Source organism: Neoarius graeffei, chromosome 8 (genome assembly GCF_027579695.1).
Source record: "Neoarius graeffei isolate fNeoGra1 chromosome 8, fNeoGra1.pri, whole genome shotgun sequence".
NCBI lineage: Eukaryota > Metazoa > Chordata > Actinopteri > Siluriformes > Ariidae > Neoarius > Neoarius graeffei.
The window spans coordinates 26,540,890-26,562,637 of NC_083576.1; the positions used below are offsets into that span (position 1 = coordinate 26,540,890).

General features: G+C 43.0%; 1 protein-coding gene across 2 annotated transcripts in view; it reads left to right on the forward strand.

Annotated features, from left to right (window-relative positions):
• The window catches only part of gria3b (glutamate receptor, ionotropic, AMPA 3b), a 476,246-nt gene that overhangs the window by 320,553 nt on the left and 133,945 nt on the right, over positions 1-21,748 (forward strand). For both annotated transcript variants that reach the window (XM_060927491.1, XM_060927492.1), the window contains exon 5: positions 17,704-17,757. In XM_060927491.1, the coding sequence (XP_060783474.1) occupies positions 17,704-17,757 (54 nt within the window). The remainder of the gene's footprint in view (positions 1-17,703; positions 17,758-21,748) is intronic.

Genomic DNA, 21,748 nt, shown 5'->3' on the forward strand with positions numbered 1-21,748 from the left:
CCAGCTCAGCTTGATATGGCTTCCAGCCTTGCATTTGGAAAGGCAAATTAATTAGCTTGTGTGCGCACTTTTTCTTCTTTTTTTTGCGCAAGTGCTTCTATCTGCAAAAGGTGAGGCCAGGTTCAGACCTCTGGAAGGAGCAATGTCATTAAACTCTTGCTGTGCCTGAACTAAAGTTGTAGAGTGTTCATGCTGCTTTGCAGGTTGTGATGCACTGTTCTGCAGCCAACTCCTGCTCAGGTGTATGAGAACCCACAGCATGATCAGTGTGTGGGAGGTGCCTGATGCAGTCACTGGCTCCAGCCACCATTCCCAGAGCCAAAAGTCAAGGCCATCATGTTGAACAATGTTTATCGCGCTCACTAAGCAACACAGTGACTTGAAATCTTCATCTGAGATACTACAGTTGTAACTTTAGCCATCTATTATTATAGCAGCAAAAGGATGACTTGCTGGTGCACATTTTTTTTTTGGGGGGGCCACACTTGGCACAAGCCCCCCCAAAAAAAAAAAAATTAGTACATAGCTACTTGGAATTGTAACTTGATTTTATTGCAGATACCAAGATATGCCCGTCGTTTTTTAATTAATGAAGTGTAAAAAATAAACAAAATAAATTATGTGGGATTGAGCTGGAGTTTATGGTATAAATTTATATTTAATAGTAGGTCCTAGCTTAGATTTTTTTTTTTTTTTTTTTGCTCGTGACACAAATGCAGTGAAAAGCAACCTGGGCAAGTCCTGTTGGATTTTAACAGGGTACAGGAACTTCGTTCATCTACATAATAACATACTGTATTCTCGGACTGCACTGTAGACTACATGTAAAGGGTGTGCGCCATCCTTTTATGTTTATGGTATCATTAACATGCATATTCACAAGCCAAAATGATAAAATGCTGCAGCAGGCTTACACACACACATACACACACGCGCGCGCGCACATACACGTGTCAGCTGTTCTGCTACTGCTCGTGTTCATTAATAGGGTATCCCTGTACTTACTGAACCCTGTATACAGTGTCTTGCAAAAGTATTCATCCCCCTTTGTGTTCCTGTTTTGTCGCATTACAAGCTGGAATTAAAATGGATTGGGGGGGGGGGGTTTAGCACCATTGGATTTATACAACATTACTACCACTTTAAAAGTGAAAATTGCTGTTTTATTGTGACACAAACAATAATTAAGATAAAAAAAAACCCAGAAATCTGGAGTGTGCATAGGTGTTCATCCCCCCAAAGTCAATACTTTGTAGAGCTACCTTTTGCTACAATTGTTTTCTTAAGCAATGACATTCTTCTGGCCACTCTTCCATAAAGCCCCACTCTGTGGAGCACACAGCTTAAAGTGGTCCAACGGACAGCTACTACTGTGGATCATTGCAGACCCTTCAGTGTTATCTTTGGTGTTTTTGTTGCATCTCTGATTAATGTCCTCCTTGGCTGGTCTGTGAGTTTTGGTGGACGGCCTTCTCTCGTCAGGTTTGTAGTGGTGCCATATTCTTTCCATTTTACTCTAATGGATTTATTGGTGCTCCATGGGATATTCAAAGTTTGGGACATTTTTTATAACCCAACCTTGCCCCAGCCTTCTCCACAACTTTGTCTCTGACCTGTTTAGAGTACTCCTTGGTATTCATATTGCTTGCTTAGTAGTGTTGCAGAGTCAAGGTCCTTCTAGAACAGGTTGATTTATACAGACATCATGTGACAGATCATGTGACACTTTGCTTAATGCCCTCCTTGGCTGGTCTGAGAGTTTTGGTGGACAGCCTTCTCTTCAGGTTTGTAGTGGTGCCATATTCTTATCATTTTCTTGCACACAGATGAAGCTTAATCAACTAATTATGTGACTTATGAAGTGAATTGGTTGGACCAGCTCTTATTTAGGGGTTTCATACAAAAGGGGATGAATACCTATGCACACTCCAGATTTTCTGTGGGGTTTTTTTCCTCTTAATTATTGTTTGTGTCACAATAAAACAACAATTTGCACATTTAAAGTGGTAAGCATGTTGTGTAAATCAAATGGTGCTAACCCCCCTCCCCCCCCCCCCCCCCCCGAATTTTAATTCCATCTTTTAACGCAACAAAACAGGACAAAGACCAAGGGGGATGAATACTTTTGCCAGACACTGTATATGGTACATGTGCCATTTTGGGGGTGAGCCTCACTTTGATTTTTATGACAGCAGCTGTATAGGTCTGTGAGATGTTGATTTTTGCAGCAGATCTGAAGAAAATCTGCTTGAAATTCCCTGAGTCTTGGGAACTAAGACTTATTATAGGACTTGTTCACATGCAACTCACACAATCATTGTATAGTTCTCAGTCTATAAGACTCAGGAGCTTAGATTGCTGTTACTGACTTTGTATTATAGACATGCAACTCTTGTAGTCTTTGTTTATAGTTATCTCGGTATTAAGCTCTGTCTTAAGTGGCCACTTACATTACCTCAGTTTACCTGGGTGTATTCACTGTCTTATATGTACATTGAATGTCCAGAACAGGAGCTCAGATCGCAGTTGCTAAAATAGTAATAATTTATTGATAAGGTGTTTTGTGGTCAGTGTACTACACTGTAGTGTGTCATGTGGTAATGCGTTATGACAATGCAACTTTCATGAATATTACCATGTATCAGTTATAATTATATTTTACATATACCTGCAAGTCTGACAATATCATTTTCGGTGAATAATAAAATGGTTTTGAAAGTTCCTGCTGTTAAAACATATTTGATATGGTAATTTTCATTTACAACATGCTCTGACGGCTCAAAATGCATCTCAGGGCATTTAAAACTACAGGGTTTCCAGGGGCCTCTGGCAGCCCCTGGACCCCCGGCCTTACTGGGTTGACACCCCACCCCCTTCCCATTTTCCTGGATCCGCCCCTGACTTGTCGTGAACAGGTGTAATTAGATCCACTGCACTTTTTTCATGCACTTTTCCTCTGCACAGCCCTCATACAACTAATGAAGTATTGCATAATTATTTCATGAGCTGGCACATTGTGTGATAAATTAGGGAAAACACAAATGTACAGCACAGAAAACACTCATCATATGTATTTTTGATTTCACACAAGTATTGGTACATGTCATGAGCAAGGAATGTTTGTTAGATATCTGTAGTGTCTTCTGAGATTGTTAGGATTCATTTGTGATCACAAAGTCCCATTTTTCTGTGCTGCAGTATGCCATTATCAATGACAACTTTTTTCAACATGCTGTCATCTTTCTCTCATCTCACCCAGTCCTTGTTCCATCACTCTCTGCACTATTTCCCCTCCAGACTTTCTGTGCCTCCCTTTCACTCCCCTGGCATGACTTGAACTTGCTGTCACAGTCAAAATGGACTGACCTACTTGAGCAACCAGATAAGATCAGATTAGTGGAAGCAAAGCTCTGCTATCTCATGTACCATTCCCTTCAGGCATTGAACAGTCCACTGCATCAGGAAAGGAGCCAGGCAAATGTGTTGATTTGCACTCATTTCAAGCAAAATTATGGAATACATACATGTCAACCTTTGGTCAATCAAACCTGTATAACCAACCTCCAAAATCCGTATTTCCCTTATAAAATCCGTATAAGATGCAAATTAAAATAATTTACCTAAAATTTGAATGATAATTAACAATGATATATCCAAGTTACTTTTTATTCAATATTAATAACAAACCTTCAGAATGAATAAAAAGCTCCAATGTTTGACAAAAACACAAAGTGTTACTCTAATGTTCTGAATTGTACTCCATGACAGCTTTTTTAGCAGTCTGCACCAATACCTCACTAGGCTGCATGTCACAGCAAGTGTCTGTGTTGATCTTGCCGGAGTGCCCATTCAGAATCTTTTCAGTCGCTATTGAAAGTCGCTCAGGTGGAAATACGCTTTTCAAACAAAATGTTACTTCGTGGTTGGCGGGATTCTCGCAATGCGGTGTGCGCATGATCAAAAGTGGAATGAAGTCTCGCTACCACAAGATAACGCGCGATTTCATAAGACTCTTTACTGGCTGTGTGTGCTTTCTGTGGTGTACAGTATGTTTGTAAATGTTATGCGCTCTTTTATCATCGTGGGAATTGATTATAGCTCTAAATAAATATTGAAGTTTTTTTAAAGAATCCGTATAACTTTATTTGTACGCCCGTATACTACGTTTATTGAATCAAATCCGTATAAAATACGGACATTCCATATAGGTTGACATGTATGGGAATACGATGACAAAGTGTTTAGCATGTCACAAAGGTTTAATTCATAGTCAGCAGGGTTCAACAAATGGGGCATGTCATGACAAAATGAGTCCAGAACAGCAAAAAGTTCATTCTGAGATATGGATTTGAAAAGAAAGTGTCAAAAATGACCCATATATACACACACTCACTGGCCACTTTATTAGGTACACCCATACACCTGCAGTTATCTAATCAGCCAATCCCTTGACAGCAGCACAATGCATAAAATCAGGCAGATAACAAATCAAGAGCTTCAATTAATGTTCTCTTCAAACATCAGAATGGGAAAAATTGTGATCTCTGTGACTTTCACTGTGGTATGGGTGTTGGTGCTGGTTTGAGTATTTCAGACACTGCTGATCTCCTGGGCTTTGTACACACAGTCTTTAGAGTTTACACAGAATGATGAAAAAAAAAAAAAAAAAAACAGTGAGTGAATGACAGTTCTGTGGGTGGAAGCATCTTGTTAATAAGAGAGGTCAGAGGAAAATGGCCAGATTGGTTCGAACCACCAGGAAGGATATAGCAGCTCAGCAAAGAACTAGAGACCAGAGGTTTAAGCTGTGACACGTGGAACGTGGGGTGGATGCGTCGCATGGTGAGTGGTAGTGCCAGCCTGACGGAACATGGGTTGATTACCTTTATGATGAGGAAGGACCCTAGGTACCTGGGAGCCAGTTTGCGGGAGATGGTTCTGAGTGGCAGATGGCGTGTGGAGAGCATGACTCGTTGCCCCACCCGGTAAGTGGGCGCCTTAGAGTGGCATTTGTTGGCCTGCCTCTTGGATGCTAGGGCAGAGCAAATGAGTCTTCTCTGGGCCAATGCCCACGTCCTCCTGCAGCAGCATATGAAGATCTGGGCTGAGGGTACAGCGACCTCCTCCTCTTGGTTGGGGAAGAGTGGTGGTTGGTAACCTAGGGAGCACTGGAAGGATGAGAGACCCATGGCAGATGAAGGAAGAAATGTTATGAGCGTACTCGATCCAGGGTAGGTACTTACTCCAAGAACTGGCATCCCTGGACGCCATGCACCTGAGTGCCACCTCCAAAGCCTGGTTCGCACATTCTGCCTGGCCATTGGTCTGTGGGTGGAAGCCTGAAGTGAGACTACAAGTGGCCCCGATGAGTTTGCAGAAAGCCGTCCAGAACTGTGCAGTGAACTGAGGACCCCGGTCAGAAACGATGTCGGTGGGTAGCCCATGTAGGCAGAAAACGTGGTGGACGAGTAATTCTGCAGTTTCTTTGGCTGAGGGGAGCTTGGGCAGAGGAATGAAATGGACGGTCTTGGAGAAACAGTCAATGGCAGTGAGGATGCATGTGTTGCCACCTGCTGGGGAGTCCTGTGATAAAGTCCAGGGCAATGTGAGACCAAGGTTGATGTGGAGTCGGGAGGGGTCTTAGCAAGCTGGCAGGGGGTTGATTGGTTGTCTTGTTCTGGGAGCATGTGTTGCAGGCTGCCACGAACTCCTGGATGTCCTCCTTGATGGATGGCCACCAAAAGCGCTGTTGTATGAGTGCCAGGGTTCAGGCGGCTCCCGGATGACAGGCCAGCTTGGAGCCGTGATCCCAGTGCAGCACCTGGTTTCGCACCGGACAGGGAACAAACAGATGGTTAGGAGGAATGTTGTTGGGGTTACCTTCACCAGGGTCCTGCTCCAGGGCCTTCTGCATGAGCGTCTCAACCTCTAGAATGGCAGTTCCCACCAGGCAGCGTGGAGGAAGGATGGTCTCGGGTGGCTTAGACTCCTCTTGGTGGGAAGAGAACATCCTGGACAGGGCGTCAGGTTTGCCGTTCTTGGAGCCTGGGCGGTAGGAGAGAGTGAAGTTGAACCAGGAGAAGAAGAGAGACCAATGGGCTTGACGGGAATTAAGGCGTTTGGCAGACTTGAGGTATTCCAGATTCTTATGGTCAGTACAGACTAGGAAGGGGAGCTCTGACCCCTCGAGCCAGTGCCTCCACTCCTCCAAGGCTAGTTTAACAGCCAGTAGTTCTCGGTCACAAATGTCGTAATTCTGTTCAGCTGGGGATAGCCGGCGGGAGAAGGAGCATGGGTGGACCTTCTCATCACTGGCCCTCTGGGATAGTATAGTGCCAACCCCTGACAGTACAGTACAGACTAGGAAGGGGAGCTCTGACCCCTCGAGCCAGTGCCTCCACTCCTCCAAGGCTAGTTTAACAGCCAGTAGTTCTCGGTCACAAATGTCGTAATTCTGTTCAGCTGGGGATAGCCGGCGGGAGAAGGAGCATGGGTGGACCTTCTCATCACTGGCCCTCTGGGATAGTATAGTGCCAACCCCTGACTTGGAAGTGTCATCCTCAACAATAAACTGCTTGGTAGGATCAGGTATGGTGAGAATGGGTGCTGTGGTCAACCTGTGCTTGAGCATGGAAAAGGCTTTCTCTGCTTCCTCCCCCCCCCCCACTTGAATTGGGTCTTGGTCGAGGTCAGGGCTGAGAGAGGCCCGGCCACCATGCTGTAGTTGCGAATGAAGTGCCTGTAGAAGTTGGCGAACCCTAGGAAGCGCTAGAGCTCTCGTCTCGAAGATGGGGTGGGCCAATTGGCAACTGCCTCGAGCTTGAGGGGGTCCATCTGGATCCTTGCCAGGGAGATGACGAATCCCAGAAACAAGACAGAGCTCTGGTGAAATTTGCTCTTTTCTGCCTTAACGAACAACTTATTCTCTCTCAGGCACTGGAGGACCTGCTGGACGTGACCCCGATGTTCCTCCAGGGAGCGGGAGAAGATCAGGATGTCATCCAGGTACACGAAAACGAAGATGCTTAGGAAGTCCCTTAAGACATTGTTAATGAGTGCCTGGAAGACTGCGGGCGTGTTGGTCAGGCCGAAAGGGACCATGAGGTACTCGTAGTGACCAGTGGTGGTGTTAAAGGCCGTCTTCCACTCGTCCCCCTCCCTGATCCTGACGAGTTGGTATGCATTGCATAGATCTAGCTTGGTGAATACCTTGGCTCCCTGGAGTAGTTCAAAGGCCATGGTCATGAGCGGTAGTGGGTAGTGGTTCTTGACTGTGATGGCGTTGAGACCCCAATAGTCAATGCAGGGGTGGAGTGACTTGTCCTTTTCCATGAAGAATCCCACCCCTGCTGGGGAAAAGGAAGGATGGATGATCCCAGCTGCCAAAGATTCAATGTAGTACTTCTCCATGGCTTGCCTTTCAACAGAAGAGAGAGTAGTCGTCCTTTGGGTGGTGCTGTCCCGGGTAGGTGGTCAATTCCACAGTCATAGGGTCTGTGAGGAGGGAGGTACACTGCTTGGGTCTTGCTGAAAACAAGTTTGAGATACAGATATTCCAAAGGCACGTGAGAGAGGTCGGGGAACTCGCTGGCTGAAGGCTGCGGTGGTTTGGTGGGAGGCAGAGTGGAGTTCAGACAGGAAGCTAGGCAGGACTGGATCCTGCCTAGGATGGTGTCAGCCCAGTTAAGGTGGTGGTTGTGCTGCATTAACCATGGTAATCCTAGGATGATGGGTACGTGGGGGTTGTTCATGACGTGAAGCTGGATGGTTTGAGTGGTTACCGGAAATCCTTAGGGTGAGCGGGGCGGTAAGGTGGGTGATGTTGGTCAAGCCGGTGCCACAGAGTGTCAGGACAGTGAGAGGGACGTCAAGAGCAAGTAGCGGGATTCCCAGACGCTTGTCAGTGGCGGAGCAGATCAGGTTCCTTTTTGCCCCCGAGTTGACGAGGGCCTGGAGGTGGTGATGCTGGTTGTCACGGATAACGATGACAGAAAGTAATGGACGATTAGCGGGGGACTGGTTCCGAACATTGCCCACCAGGGCACCTTGATTCACTGGTGGGCTCGTCCTTTTAGCAGGCAGGCTTGACAGATGTGTCCCAGCTGACTGCAGTAGAAGCAGGCCCCCGTGCTCCACCGGCGATGTCGTTCCTCCACTGACACCCGAACCCAGTCTACCTGCATGGGTTCGACAGACACGGCAGGAGGTGGAGAGGAGGTGAATCTGGGGTGGTTCTTCTCCCAGCCGTTGCTGGATCCGAGCATCAATGCAGTTGGTGAGGTCCATGAGGCTGGAGAGGCCTGACAGCAGTTCCCATGATACCAATTCGTCCTTGATGACAAGCCATGCAGGAATGCGTCGATCTGGGCATTCTCGTTCCAACTGCACGAAGCCACCAATGTCTGGAACTCGATGGCATAATCCGAGGTAGACCAGGACCCCTGCCGCAGCTCCATGAGCTCTCTGGCCGCCTCCCGGCCAGACAGAGAACAATCGAAAATTCACCTCATCTCCTCGGAGAAATCCTTGAAACTGGAACAAAAGGGTGCATTGGCATCCCAGACTGCTGTTCCCCACTCTCTGGCCTTGCCAGTGAGAAGTGTTACTGTATATGCTACCCAGGAGCATTCTGTGGGGAAGGCCAGAAGTTGCAGTTCTAGGATCAATGAATATTGAGACAAAAACAATCTGTAAGTGCCTGGTTTGCCATTGTAGGGCTGAGGCGCTGGAAGGCTTGGTTCATGGAGAAAGGCCGAGCTGGCGAGATGGCTGAGCAGGGGTAGGCACGGCTTGACAGCGCTGCATATGTGTGATGAGAAGGTTGAGTGTGTTGGACAGGGTGGCAAGGTTCTGGGTAATTTGTTGTAGGTCTTGTTGGTGGGTCCCAAGGAAAGTCCTTTGCTGCTGTATAGCCATTCTCAGATGGGTCAGTTCTGCTGGACCCATGTTGGCCAGAACGTACTGTTAAGTTGGGCGCTGGAGGTGTGGTGAGATAGGATCCAAAAGTAGAACACGACTCAGACAGTAATCCAATAAATGAGGTGGTTTTAATCCAGGAAAAAGGTAGCAAAAATAGTTCATGTAAAAAAGGAGACAAAAACTTGACAAAACAAACGAGGCAAACAAGGACAAGAAAAACACTACACAGCAAATTCCTCAGTGTTGAATTAACACTTTCAGAGTTAATTTGTGTCCAGTTGGACCTATATAAACACAGTAGGGTGTTAAATCAACACTCTGGGTGTTAATTCAACACTGGGGATTTTGCTGTGTAGTGCAAAAAAACATGAACAAGAAATAAAACGTTAGTGCAACAAACCATAAATGAGAAAAAGCTAGTGCAAAAAAACATGAACAAGGGGAAAAAACACTGGAGAGAAAAAAACCATGAAAAAGTATTAAGGCACAGAACCAGCTAGGGAAAACGAATGAGACATTCTGGCAAAAACAGAGTCTGAGAACAGCCTATTTATACACAGCAGTGAAAACCAGGAAGTGAGTTCAGGGGAAAAGGAATTCCTGTCCCAGATCGGTGCTGGCATGAGAGATCCATAATCTCCGGAGTGGATGTCCGGGGTGGAGCATGACAGCAACAGCAGAAGACCACACTGGTTTCCACTCCAGCCAGCCAAGAACAGGTATCTTAGAATCAAGAACAAGTTCCTAGTAAAGTGGCCAGTGAGTGTAAATTTTCTCATTATATAAATTATGATTTTAATTATACAATTATTATGATATGACTATTATATCTAATTATGTAAAAAACATTCCTTAATCTATAATGTATCTGTCACGAAAATATTATAGTGTGAAGTGTGACTTTGTAGGCTAAATAAACGTGTGCTATGCATTAATTTCAATTTGCAGATCTCAAAGTTTACAGTTGATTTTCTCCAAACTTGATTTTCTAAAGATAATTAATTGTAGATTTAGAATATCCAGTAAAACAACTTTTAATTTTTTGAACAACTGGACTTGTGGTGACATACCCCAAATAATGAAAAATCCATTTATTTATAATCCAATGTATTCATAATGGAAGGTCAATAGCAGTTCTTTCACTGTTCAATGAATTCTCTTCATAAGCATTTACGCAAAAGAGAGATTAATACTCTAATGTAAGATACATTCATGAACTCATTAAACAAAGCTATTTGTAAATAAACTTCAAAGTAAGGAATGGAATACAACAGGGAACTGTTACAGGAAAATAATCAATAATCAAAGTGGAAGTACTGCGACCACCCTGAAGCTGATTAGTTTCTTACAGCAGCACGACTTGGTTTTGAATTGTTTGGGTTGGAAGTAATTTATTTATTTTATACTACAGCAATTTTGCACCAATTTAAATTTTAATTAATTAAAGAATGACAGATCACACTTTTTACTCATTTAGTCATCAGTTCATCCATCCATCCATTACCTATGGACCCCTTGCACTGACATCACACATTATGATTTGAATTATAACATTATTATTATTATTATTATTATTATTATTATTATTATTATGTAAAAACATTCTTTAATCTAGAATGTATCTGTCACCAAAATATTATAGGGTGAAGTGTGACTTTGTAGGCCAAATAAATGTGTACTATGCATCAATTTCAATTTGCAGATCTCAAAGATTACAGGCAGCCCCCAGGACAAGGGTAACAACCCTTGTCCTGGGGGACAAGCGAACTTTGTTTACGTAGTGAAGACAAGCAATATTGAAGATGTCGGGCATCTGTAGTTCAAAGAAAACTACAGCTCAAAAAGCTTTACTACTGGATTACTTGAATAATCTACAGTGGTGCTTGAAAGTTTGTGAACCTTTGAGAATTTTCTATGTTTCTGAAAAAATATGACCTAAAACAACATCAGATTTTCACACAAGTCCTAAAAGTAGATAAAGAGAACCCAGTTAAACAAATGAGACAAAAATATTATCCTTGGTCATTTATTTATTGAGGAAAATGATCCAATATTGCAGATCTGTGAGTGGCAAAAGTATGTGAACCTCTAGGATTAGCAGTTAATTTGAAGGTGAGATTAGAGTCAGATGTTTTCAATCAATGGGATGACAATCAGGTATGACTGGGCACCCTGTTTTATTTAAAGAACAGGGATCTATCAAAGTTTGATCTTCACAACACGTTTGTGGAAGTGTATCATGGAGAACAAAGGAGATTTCTGAGGATCTCAGAAAAAGCGTTGTTGATGCTCATCAGGCTGGAAAAGGTTACAAAACCGTCTCTAAAGAGTTTGGACTCCACCAATCCACGGTCAGACAGATTGTGTACAAATGGAGGAAATTCATGACCATTGTTAGCCTCCCCAGGAGTGGTCGACCAACAAAGATCACTTCAAGAGCAAGAGGTGTAATAGTCGGTGAGGTCACAAAGGACCCCAGGGTAACTTCTAAGCAACTGAAAGCCTCTCTCATATTGGCTAATGTTCATGAGTCCACCATCAGGAGAACACCGAACAACAATGGTGTGCATGGCAGGGTTGCAAGGAGAAAGCCACTGCTCTCCAAAAAGAACATTGCTGCTCGTCTGCAGTTTGCTAAAGATCACGTGGACAAGCCAGAAGGCTATTGGAAAAATGTTTTGTGGACGGATGAGACCAAAATAGAACTTTTTGGTTTAAATGAGAGGCATTATGTTTAGAGAAAGGAAAACACTGCATTCCAGAATAAGAACCTTATCCCATCTGTGAAACATGGTGGTGGTAGTATCATGGTTTGGGCCTGTTTTGCTGCATCTGGGCCAGGACAGCTTGCCATCATTGTTGGAACAATGAATTCTGAATTATCCCAGTGAATTCTAAAGGAAAATGTCAGGACATCTGTCCATGAACTGAATCTCAAGAGAAGGTGGGTCATGCAGAAAGACAACGACCCTAAGCACACAAGTTGTTCTACCTAAGAATGGTTAAAGAAGAATAAAGTTAATGTTTTGGAATGGCCAAGTCAAAGTCCTGACCTTAATCCAATCAAAATGTTGTGGAAGGACCTGAAGCGAGCAGTTCATGTGAGGAAACCCACCAACATCCCAGAGTTGAAGCTGTTCTTTATGGAGGAATGGGCTAAAATTCCTCCAAGCTGGGTGTGCAGGATTGATCAACAGTTACCGGAAACATTTAGTTGCAGTTATTGCTACACAAGGGGGTCACACCAGATACCGAAAGCAAAGGTTCACATATTTTTGCCACTAACATTTAATATTGGATCATTTTCCTCAACAAATAAATGACCAAGTATAATATTTTTTGTCTCATTTGTTTAGCTGGGTTCTCTTTATCTACTTTTAGGACTTGTGTGAAAATCTGATGTTGTTTTAGGTCATATTTCTGCAGAAATATAGAAACTTCTAAAGGGTTCACAAACTTTCAAGCACCACAGTAATTCAGAAAGAACCAAAGGATAGATCTACACAAAAATTAGAGCTTATCAGTGGTTATGATACTGTGACGACTCTGAGCTCTGCTGTCACTCTTTCTGTGAGCGCTTATAGGCGTGGCTTTGGCGCTTGTTAAGGCCACACCTGATTTTTTCCCTTTAAAAGGCCGGACTTGGAGAAGATGTCCGCTGTCGTTGTTGACGCTGCTTGTACTGCTTCTCGTGTCTTTGGGCGCACGTCTGCCGTTTTGCTTTGTTTTTGTTATGGTTTTGTATTTAATTTCTTTTCATACATTTAGTTTTACTACATTAATATTGCATGTCTGAAATGTTTAACATTACTGATTTTACTGACTAACATGTTTTGAACATACATGTTGTATATAGTTTTCCTTTTCTTAAGTAAATTCTTTCATTATTTGGTAATCTCGTGTCCCGTGTCCTCCTTGGTTTTGTTACGATTCTGAGCCAGATCGTAACAATACATGCAAAATTCCTTGAAATGATTGGAGTGACAATGTATATTTGTGGCCTTACATTAGCTACACAGATGTTGGAATGTACTTTCTCACTGCATTTTCTCTATTTTTTGTTTTGTTTTTAATCGTACGGTATCATTTGCTGGATGAGATGAGCAGGGAGGACTGGGAATTGAGCAGCTGTGGTTTGTTTACACCCGATACTAAAACTTGTAGTGTCCGAGCAATCATCGCAAACAAGCATACAAAAAGCTCCAAAATGCCAACTTACCTGGGCATAAACAATACAGGATTTATCTTGGAGTGTCTTGATCCCCAGATCTTTAACCAAGCCACATATAAAAATATGTATGCCTCCATGCTCTTTCAGGTTTCATCTGTTTTTCCATGTAGAATGATGTCTGTAGCACCGGGTAGTTTGAGATGTTGGGGAACTCAACGGATAGATAATTGTTCAAATCATCAGAAAAATCCTTCTTTCCTGGCGTGTAAGGATCTATCCCATTGCGAATAGCAACTTTCTGAAGGTATCTTGAGTGTGGATTGGCCTCTAAGCTGCGAAAATAGTTGGAGACGGTTTCACTAGCTCTTTGCATGCCGGCAGCCAAATTGGTTTGCCTGCCCACCACTTTGTTCACAGGAAATAAACCCGCAAGCAAAAGTCACATGACTGAATACAACCTATATTCTATTCCAGGTTAATCACTCGCAAAGAATGACCAAAAAGCCTTTAACTCTGTGGACTGTCAGTGAAGAAAATGGCAAGATCATGGCCGCACACTACGACTGTATGGTAGGCCTTGGAGAGAGCTGTTTTCACATATGTTGTGGGCTATTGAAGCTGGAGTAAAACAAAGGGTTCATAACAGAGATTAAAAAAAACCAGAAATGTGAGTTTTCCCACTGCTATGAAAATAGTCTCCTACTCCCGGATCAGAGATATTTCCTTTCTAAAGAAATGCCCAAGTCAAGTTCTTAAGCCACAATCAAGACAAAGTTCCAGAGAGATGGCAATACCTTTTATCTTTTTTTTTTATTTGAACAACTGGAACAATCAAAAACAGCGCAAAAATGAACCATATTTAAGACAGATTAAGCCGTGCTTACAGGAAAGACAGTGTCTGGTTGTCCCCCAGGAGAAATTATCACATGATGAGTGACATCACGCGCAAGGGGTCTATTGCTTATCCATCAGGGTCATGAGGGAAGCTGGAGCCAATCCCAGCTGACTTCAGGTGAGAGTTGGGGTACATTTGGGGCAGATCGCCAGTCTACCACAGGGTTAATACAAAGATGAAAAACCATTCACACTCACATTCACACCTATGGGCAATTTAGAGTACACAGTTGACCTAATCCGCATACAGTGTCTTGCAAAAGTATTCATCCCTCTTGATGTTCATCCTGTTTTGTTGCATTACAAGCTGGAATTAAAATGGATTTTGGGGGGTTAGCACCATTTGATTTACACAACATGCCTACCACTTTAAAGGTGAAAATTGTTTTTTTTTTTGTGACACAAACAATAATTAAGATGAAAAAACAGAAATCTGGAGTGTGCATAGGTATTCACCCCCTCAAAGTCAATACCTTGTATTGAGCCACCTTTTGCTACAATTACAGCTGCAAGTCTCTCTATTAGCTTAGCACATCTACCCACTTGGATTTTTGCCCATTCCTCGAGGCAAAACTGCTCCAGCTCCTTCAGGTTAGATGGGTTGCATTGGTGTACAGCAATCTCCAAGATACACCACAGATTCTCAACTGGATTGAGGTCTGGGCTTTGATTTGGCCATTCCAAGACATTTAAATGTTTTCCTTTAAACCACCCCAGTGTAGCTTAAGCAGTATGTTTAGGGTCATTGTCTGCTGGAATGTGAACCTTCATCCCAGTCTCAAACCTCTGGCAAACTCAAACAGGTTTTCCTCCAAAATTTCCCTACATTTAGTGCCATCCATCTTTCCTTCAGTCTTGACCAGCTTTCCTGTCCCTGCAGATGAAAAACATCCCCACAGTATGATGTTGCCACCACCATGCTTCACTGTAGGATTTGTGTTCTCAGGGTGTTGGGCAGTGTAGGATTTGTACCACACATGGCATTTCCCATTATTTCCAAAAAGTTCAATTTTAGACTCATTTGACCAGATAATCTTCTTCCATGTGTTGGGCAAACTCCAAATGTGTTTTTTTTTTCTTTAAGCAGTGGCTTTTTTTCTGGCCACTCTTCCATAAAGTCCCGCTCTGTGAAGTGTACGGCTTAAAGTGGTCCTATGGACAGATACTACCATCTCTGCTGTGGATCTTTGCAGCTCCTTCAGTGCTATCTTTGGTATCATTGTTGCATCTCTGATTAATGCCCTCCTTGCCCAATCTGAGAGTTTTGGTGAGTGGCCTTCTCTTGTCAGGTTTGTAGTGGTGCCATATTCTTTCCATTTTGCTCTAATGGATTTAATGGTGCTCTGTGGGATATTCAAAGTTTGGGATATTTTTTTATAACCCAACCCTGATCTATAGAGTGCTTCGAGATCAGCGCGAACCCGGCGGCGGCCATATTGGAAGTCAAACGTCGCTGTGTCAGTGCATTGTTGTTGCTCAGCGAAGCAAAATGCCGAATACGTGTCATTGTTGGCTGTAGTAGCCGGGGGGAAAAGGGTGGCAAAAGCTTCCACAGACTCCCTAAAGTCGTGACGAACCAGGGAATTGCAGCACAAGAGAAAAGCGAGCGGAGGAGACGACAGTGGCTGGCTGCCATTAACCGATCAAATTTAGGACAACTTGACTGTATCCATATTTGTTCTGATCACTTTGTGACAGGTAGGTTAAATTGTCTTGAATTTCATAGTTACTAAAATAAATGTGATACAAACTTATCTTTTCTATGTACTTTCAGCAATGATTAATGGATATATTTGTCACATTAGGTAGCTTATGTCTACTGCAGTGCATTGTTGCATCAAATGGCATTTAAGATCTAGGCCTAGTAATGTTTATGTACACATGCTATTAGTACAAGTTACATACTAGGCCTACATTTTATTCACTGACTAAAATAATTGATAATTATGCGGCAACAAGCTGGGGTCAGCTTTCCATTCCTTCTCACTAACAGTGTATGGATCTACATTCCCAATGAAACGTACCTTCTCAGCATAACGCTCCCGTGCCTGCTTATCCAAACTTTCACAGTAGTGCTCCATCACTTCAGATGTCTAAATTCTTAAAAAATCCAAGCTTCTAAGCCCTCTAACGCGGAAACAAATCGGTGAATGTGTACTCTATGATGTGTACTCTATGAGCGCTCTGGAGCGAGTGACTTCCAAGATGGCCGCGCAGACCGCATGGTTACTATTTTTAGCATCATCTCGGAGCACTCTATACTTCTCCACAACTTTGTCTCTGACCTGTTTGGAGTGCTCCTTGGTTTTCATGTTGCCTGTTTAGTAGTATTGCAGAGTCAGGTTTCCTCCAGAACAGGTTGATTTATACAGACATCATGTGACATATCATGTGACACTTTGATTGCACACAGGTGGATCTTAATCAACTAATTTTGAGACTTATGATAGTGGGTTGGACCAGCTCTTATTTAGGGATTTCATATGAAAGGGGGTGAATACATATGCACACTCCAGATTTTTGTTTTTTCATCTTATTGTTTGTGTCACAATTAAAAAAAAACGTGGTAGGCATGTTGTATAAATCAAATGGTGCTAACTCCCCAAAAATCGATTTTCATTCCAGCTTGTAATGCAATCAAACAGGACAAACACCAAGGGGGATGAATACTTTTGCAAGACACTGTATCTTTGGACTCTAGGAGGAAACCAGAGCATCCGGAGGAAACCCACACTCATTTAGTAATTCCCTCAGCAATCAATCTTCTCTCTTTCTCTCTCTCTCTCTCTCTCTCTCAGTAAATAAGAAAACAAAAGGCAGATTTTCATGATACCTACAAAGCACAAATAATGTCCTCTATCAGGAAAAAAAAACAGTTGTATCTCTGACAGTTACAAGGCACCAACACTGGAGATTGCTGTTATAGAAAATTAATCATCATCTGACAAATCAGAATTACCCACTGCACATAGAGTATAAAACTCTATATAATTCATCCTTATGAAGATGGGATAACCTTTTAGAATATATTGTATTTGTGGTTATTGTAATGAAAGATGTGTAAACATAGCCTTTCTGCCTGATTGTGCATAAATACTGCAGACTCTTAGAGAAAACACAGGCAATAGGAATAATGTTTCATTTACTGCAGCAAAGCATTAAAAGCTACATAGAAAAACAGCTTTGGTAAGACATTTTCTTAGCTAATCACCTAAAAGCTGTTATAGCATCATGATTGCAGTTTTGAATTTGCATTATATGGTGGTATATATTAAACATTATTGACTTCCATTACAATTGAGTTTTGAGTAAATGAATTTTCTGTCCTTTTCCCACTACAGTGAAACTGTTGCAGTTGTTGTCTGCGGTACTTGCACATACTCTCGGTTTCAGCCATGTTTTTCCCAGCATATTGTATATTGAAAGTTGCATCTAAATGCAGGCTATAACCATTCCTGGCTACATTTTGGACACAGAAAAGCACAGAGTGAAGATAAAACTTGTCTTTTTATTCACAGCGTGACAACACCTCAGGCAGCCCTCCCAAAGTGAAGAGACATCCATCAGCATTTAGCTCCTTTGTCACCTCACAGGAGGCCGCCACTGTGTTTAAGACGGTCTGCTATGCAAACGTAACTGAAAGAGCTAAACACAGTGCCTTGTATCTGCCTGATGGCTCTTACATGGATGGCTAACCATTACTGATTCTCCTCCCTCAGGTCGTGACCCTGGGCAAGAACAGTCGAGGCTACCATTACATCCTGGCCAATCTGGTGAGTCTCTCCAGAAAGCTTTACCCTCCTCTGGGAGAGTAAAAGAACATGCTTCAGTCAGGAAGAGATATGTAGGAAGAACAGTAACATGGCCTACACTGAGTAGGTGTAACTATAACTCTGGGATAAATTTATGGCCATGTCGGGTGGAGTGCTTTTTTAGCTCTTATCTTACCATACTTTGAATAAAGACACTATGTTATTCACACCCATGGATCCACTGTTGTACTAAACAGAGAGTCCATGACATGACATCCCCAATGTGACTAGTCTGTTGTCAACAATGTGATGTTTGGTGAAGAAACAGTACAGTTGTCAAAAACATCACAGCATTTTAGATCGAGGTAAGGTTGTGTAGCAAACAAAAATCCCCAGTGCTTGCTAGCTAGCTAGCTAGCTAGATAGATAGATAGATAGATAGATATGTTTGTTTAACTCTATTTAAATGTATTTATTTATTTGATTGTTATATAGTACATAGTATTTCTGTATTTATTTGCTTGTTTTTGTTTATTTTTGTTTATTTATATATTATATATTTAGAATAGTGCTAGTAGTAGATGTTATTTGCATTCAAAATGCTGAATTGCTTAGTTTTTCATACAGCTACACAATATTGAATTAAGCCAACCATATGGTGCATGTAAAATTATCCTTTTGGATGCCTCAGGCTCCTCAAGGCTCCATTTATTTAAATCTCCATCATAGCCAGTATGGGGGGGTTATAGTCTATAAATCAATAAACTATAAAAGGTTTTTTGTTTGTTTTTTTTAGGTTGAAGGCTCGTTACTGTTTATAAATACATATATCAAGTCAAGTCAAGTTTGTTTGTATAGTGCTTTTAACAATAGACATTGTCCCAAAGCAGCTTTACAGACTCTGAAGTGGGGTTTACATTAGACCGTATCAGCGGATCATCAGATTAACGTTTTTAAAACGATTAGCGTGCACACAGCAACGCCAATACACGATTCGCGTGCACACAGCAACGCCAATACACGGATACGCTCGGCTCCGCAGGCATCCTGCGCTCCAAATCACTCCACCCTGAACAGCGAGTGCCCTCTGGAGGGTGCGCACTCCGGCCCTGCGCAGCTCACAGAGCGCGCGAGTGAAGCGCACAAGCAGTGATTCGGGACTGAGCAGCTGTGTGTGTGATCTCAGTGCATATCGGGCATGCGCGTCACTTACCATTTGCAAGTGGAAGGATGGCAAGCCTAAAGACAATCATAACTACACAATGGGCAGTATTTGCATCAGTATTTGCACTATTTTCATACTTTTATACTCTTTAATGAAAGGTGATACAAGGCGGAAGTCCGCGCCGTTTTTCAGCAGTCGCATCACATGACCAACACCAGCGAATCAGGAAGGTGGATGTCACAGTGACGTTGTCCAATGACGACGCCAGCTAGAGCTCAGCACAGCGTATCAGCGTATCCGCGTATTCTCAATGTTTACACAGCACCGGACCAGACACGATCTGGATTGAATACGTGGACCCTGGCGGATTCCCGTTTCCCGGCGTTTCCAGGCGTTTTAATGTAAACGGACAGTGCATCCGCGAAGAAAACAAGACAGATACGGTCTAATGTAAACTTGGCCTGAATGACCCAAAACATGAGCCAATTTTATCCCTAATCTATCCCCAATGAGCAAGCCTGTGGCGACGGTGGCAAGGAAAAACTCCCTCAGATGACACGAGGAAGAAACCTCGAGAGGAACCAGACCCAGAAGGGAACCAGTCCTCACCTGGACAACAACAGACAACATGACTATAACATTAACAGTTTTAACATGAAGTCAGTTTCGTTGATGTTATAACTCTTCATTACTGGAAACTTGAGTGCAAAACTGTTCATGACAACTGCAGTCCCAAAGTTAGCAAGCCAACTGTAGTCCTCAGCCACAAAAGCATTACTGTAAGTGTCCAGAGTGTCTTCCAAGTGTGACTTTCAACTGTCCATATGGGGCCGTCCTCCACAGGAGCGATGTGATGAGACTCCAACCAGACACAGGGCATCAGGATGGATCAGGCAGCTCCGAGGAGCAGAAGAGGTCAGCACCTCGATCCCAGGATTGACATGTAACTCAGAGGGACAGATTTTTTTTTGGGGGGGAGAGAAAACACAGGTATGCCCAATGTCACCTGAATAAGTAGGTACAGTATACATTTTGCGCTGAGTACAAGCAGGGACTCCGGCAAAACTAACTATGACAGCATAACTAAAAGGAGAGAGCCAGAAGGTAACACGGGCATGATGGAGCCCCAGGACATAAAGCAGCCAGCCACTACACCATCAAAAAACTCAAGTGAGCAAGCGAGTGGGGGACTGACAGCATCCCAGTTTACCAAAACACTCTATGTCTGAGGACCCTCCAGACCTACACCTTTACCTCATAAGCACCATTAACGAAAGGCTTGACTAAACAGATATGTTTTCAGCCTAGACTTAGGCCCTGTCCACACGGCAACAGATTCAGGTGACTCCGATACAATTGCTTATCGTTTAGGCCACACGGCACCGGCGTTTTGGGTGCCCAAAATGCAATCTTTTTGAGAACAGGTTCCAGAGTGGAAAGATCTGGCAACGTTGCCATTGTGAAGTCGTCTGGATGAGTAGAACGGCTTTGTTTACGATGACGTCACAACCACATGACTGTGAGTGCTTCACGCCGGGTAGAAGTGTAACGAATATCACCAGGAAAAAGCCTTACAGAGCACTAGTGAGAGTGAAACACAAGCTTGGATATTATTATTATTATTATTATTATTATGTTCAGTGTTAGTTCACAGTAGTAATGCAAGAAGCAGAATAGTGACAGTAATAGTGAAGCAAAAACATGCAATTGTACAAACACTGCAGCTCTACAGCAAAATATTCATTTATGAAATGGTCTGATTCTTAACACCAGTAGTGCCAATGATCTTCTCATTGCGATGCGATGCGAGTTGTCAACAAATCCTATAACTTGGTTCATGAAACGCGCTTACAAAATATTTTCACTGTGAATATTTATTGTGTAATGGTGCAATCCCGCCAGCAAAAATAGGGAAAAAAAGGAGCAATCTCACCTCTTCAGATGTTGATTTAAGTCCGACAATACATTCCTCAAAAAGGGCGTAGAGGAGCAAATTAATCCAATTTATTCCGGACCATTAAAGACGCCGCCTTCCGCGTAGAATCATACGTCATCCTCGCCGCCATATTGGATAGGTCAAAGCGGAGAATAAAGATTCATGTGCTGCCTTTAACTGTACCAACAGGTTTACTGTCCAAACGAGATCACATGGGATTACCTTTCACAGGTGAGAAACAAATTAATCCATCAACGTGTAGTATTCAATTTATTCCGGACCATTAAAGACGCCGCCTTCCGCGTAGAATCATACGTCATCCTCGCCGCCATATTGGAGAGGTCAAAGCAGAGAATAAAGATTAGCTGCGTTTAACTGTACCAACAGGTTTGCCGTCCAAACGAGATCACATGGGATTACCTTTCACAGGTGAGATTGGAAAAATACTTTTCATTGTATTTGGTCATTATAATGTAATTTTACAAACAGATTTTCCTGACTTTGTGGCTAATATGAAGTCTTACGCATTACGCGCATGCGTCCTTACTTCTTCTATTGTTCTGGTGTCTCCGAAGGGACCGTCTTACAGCGCCCCTAGAGGTGTGGCATGTGTATTGCATCGTTTTCAGCAAGCGTTGCGTTGCCATATGGACCAGATATTTTACTGATTGTTGCCCATTTGGACGCGATATATTTTTAAATAACATCTCGTTGCCGTTGTCGTGTGGATGTAGCCTTAAATGCTGAGACTGTGTCTGATTCCTGAACACTACTTGGAAGGCTGTTCCATAACTGTGGGGCTTTGTAAGAAAAGGCTCTGCCCCCTGATGTAGCCTTCACTATACGAGGTACCAGCAGATAGCCTGCACCTTTTGATCTAAGTAGGCGTGGTGGGTCATAAAGGACCAGAA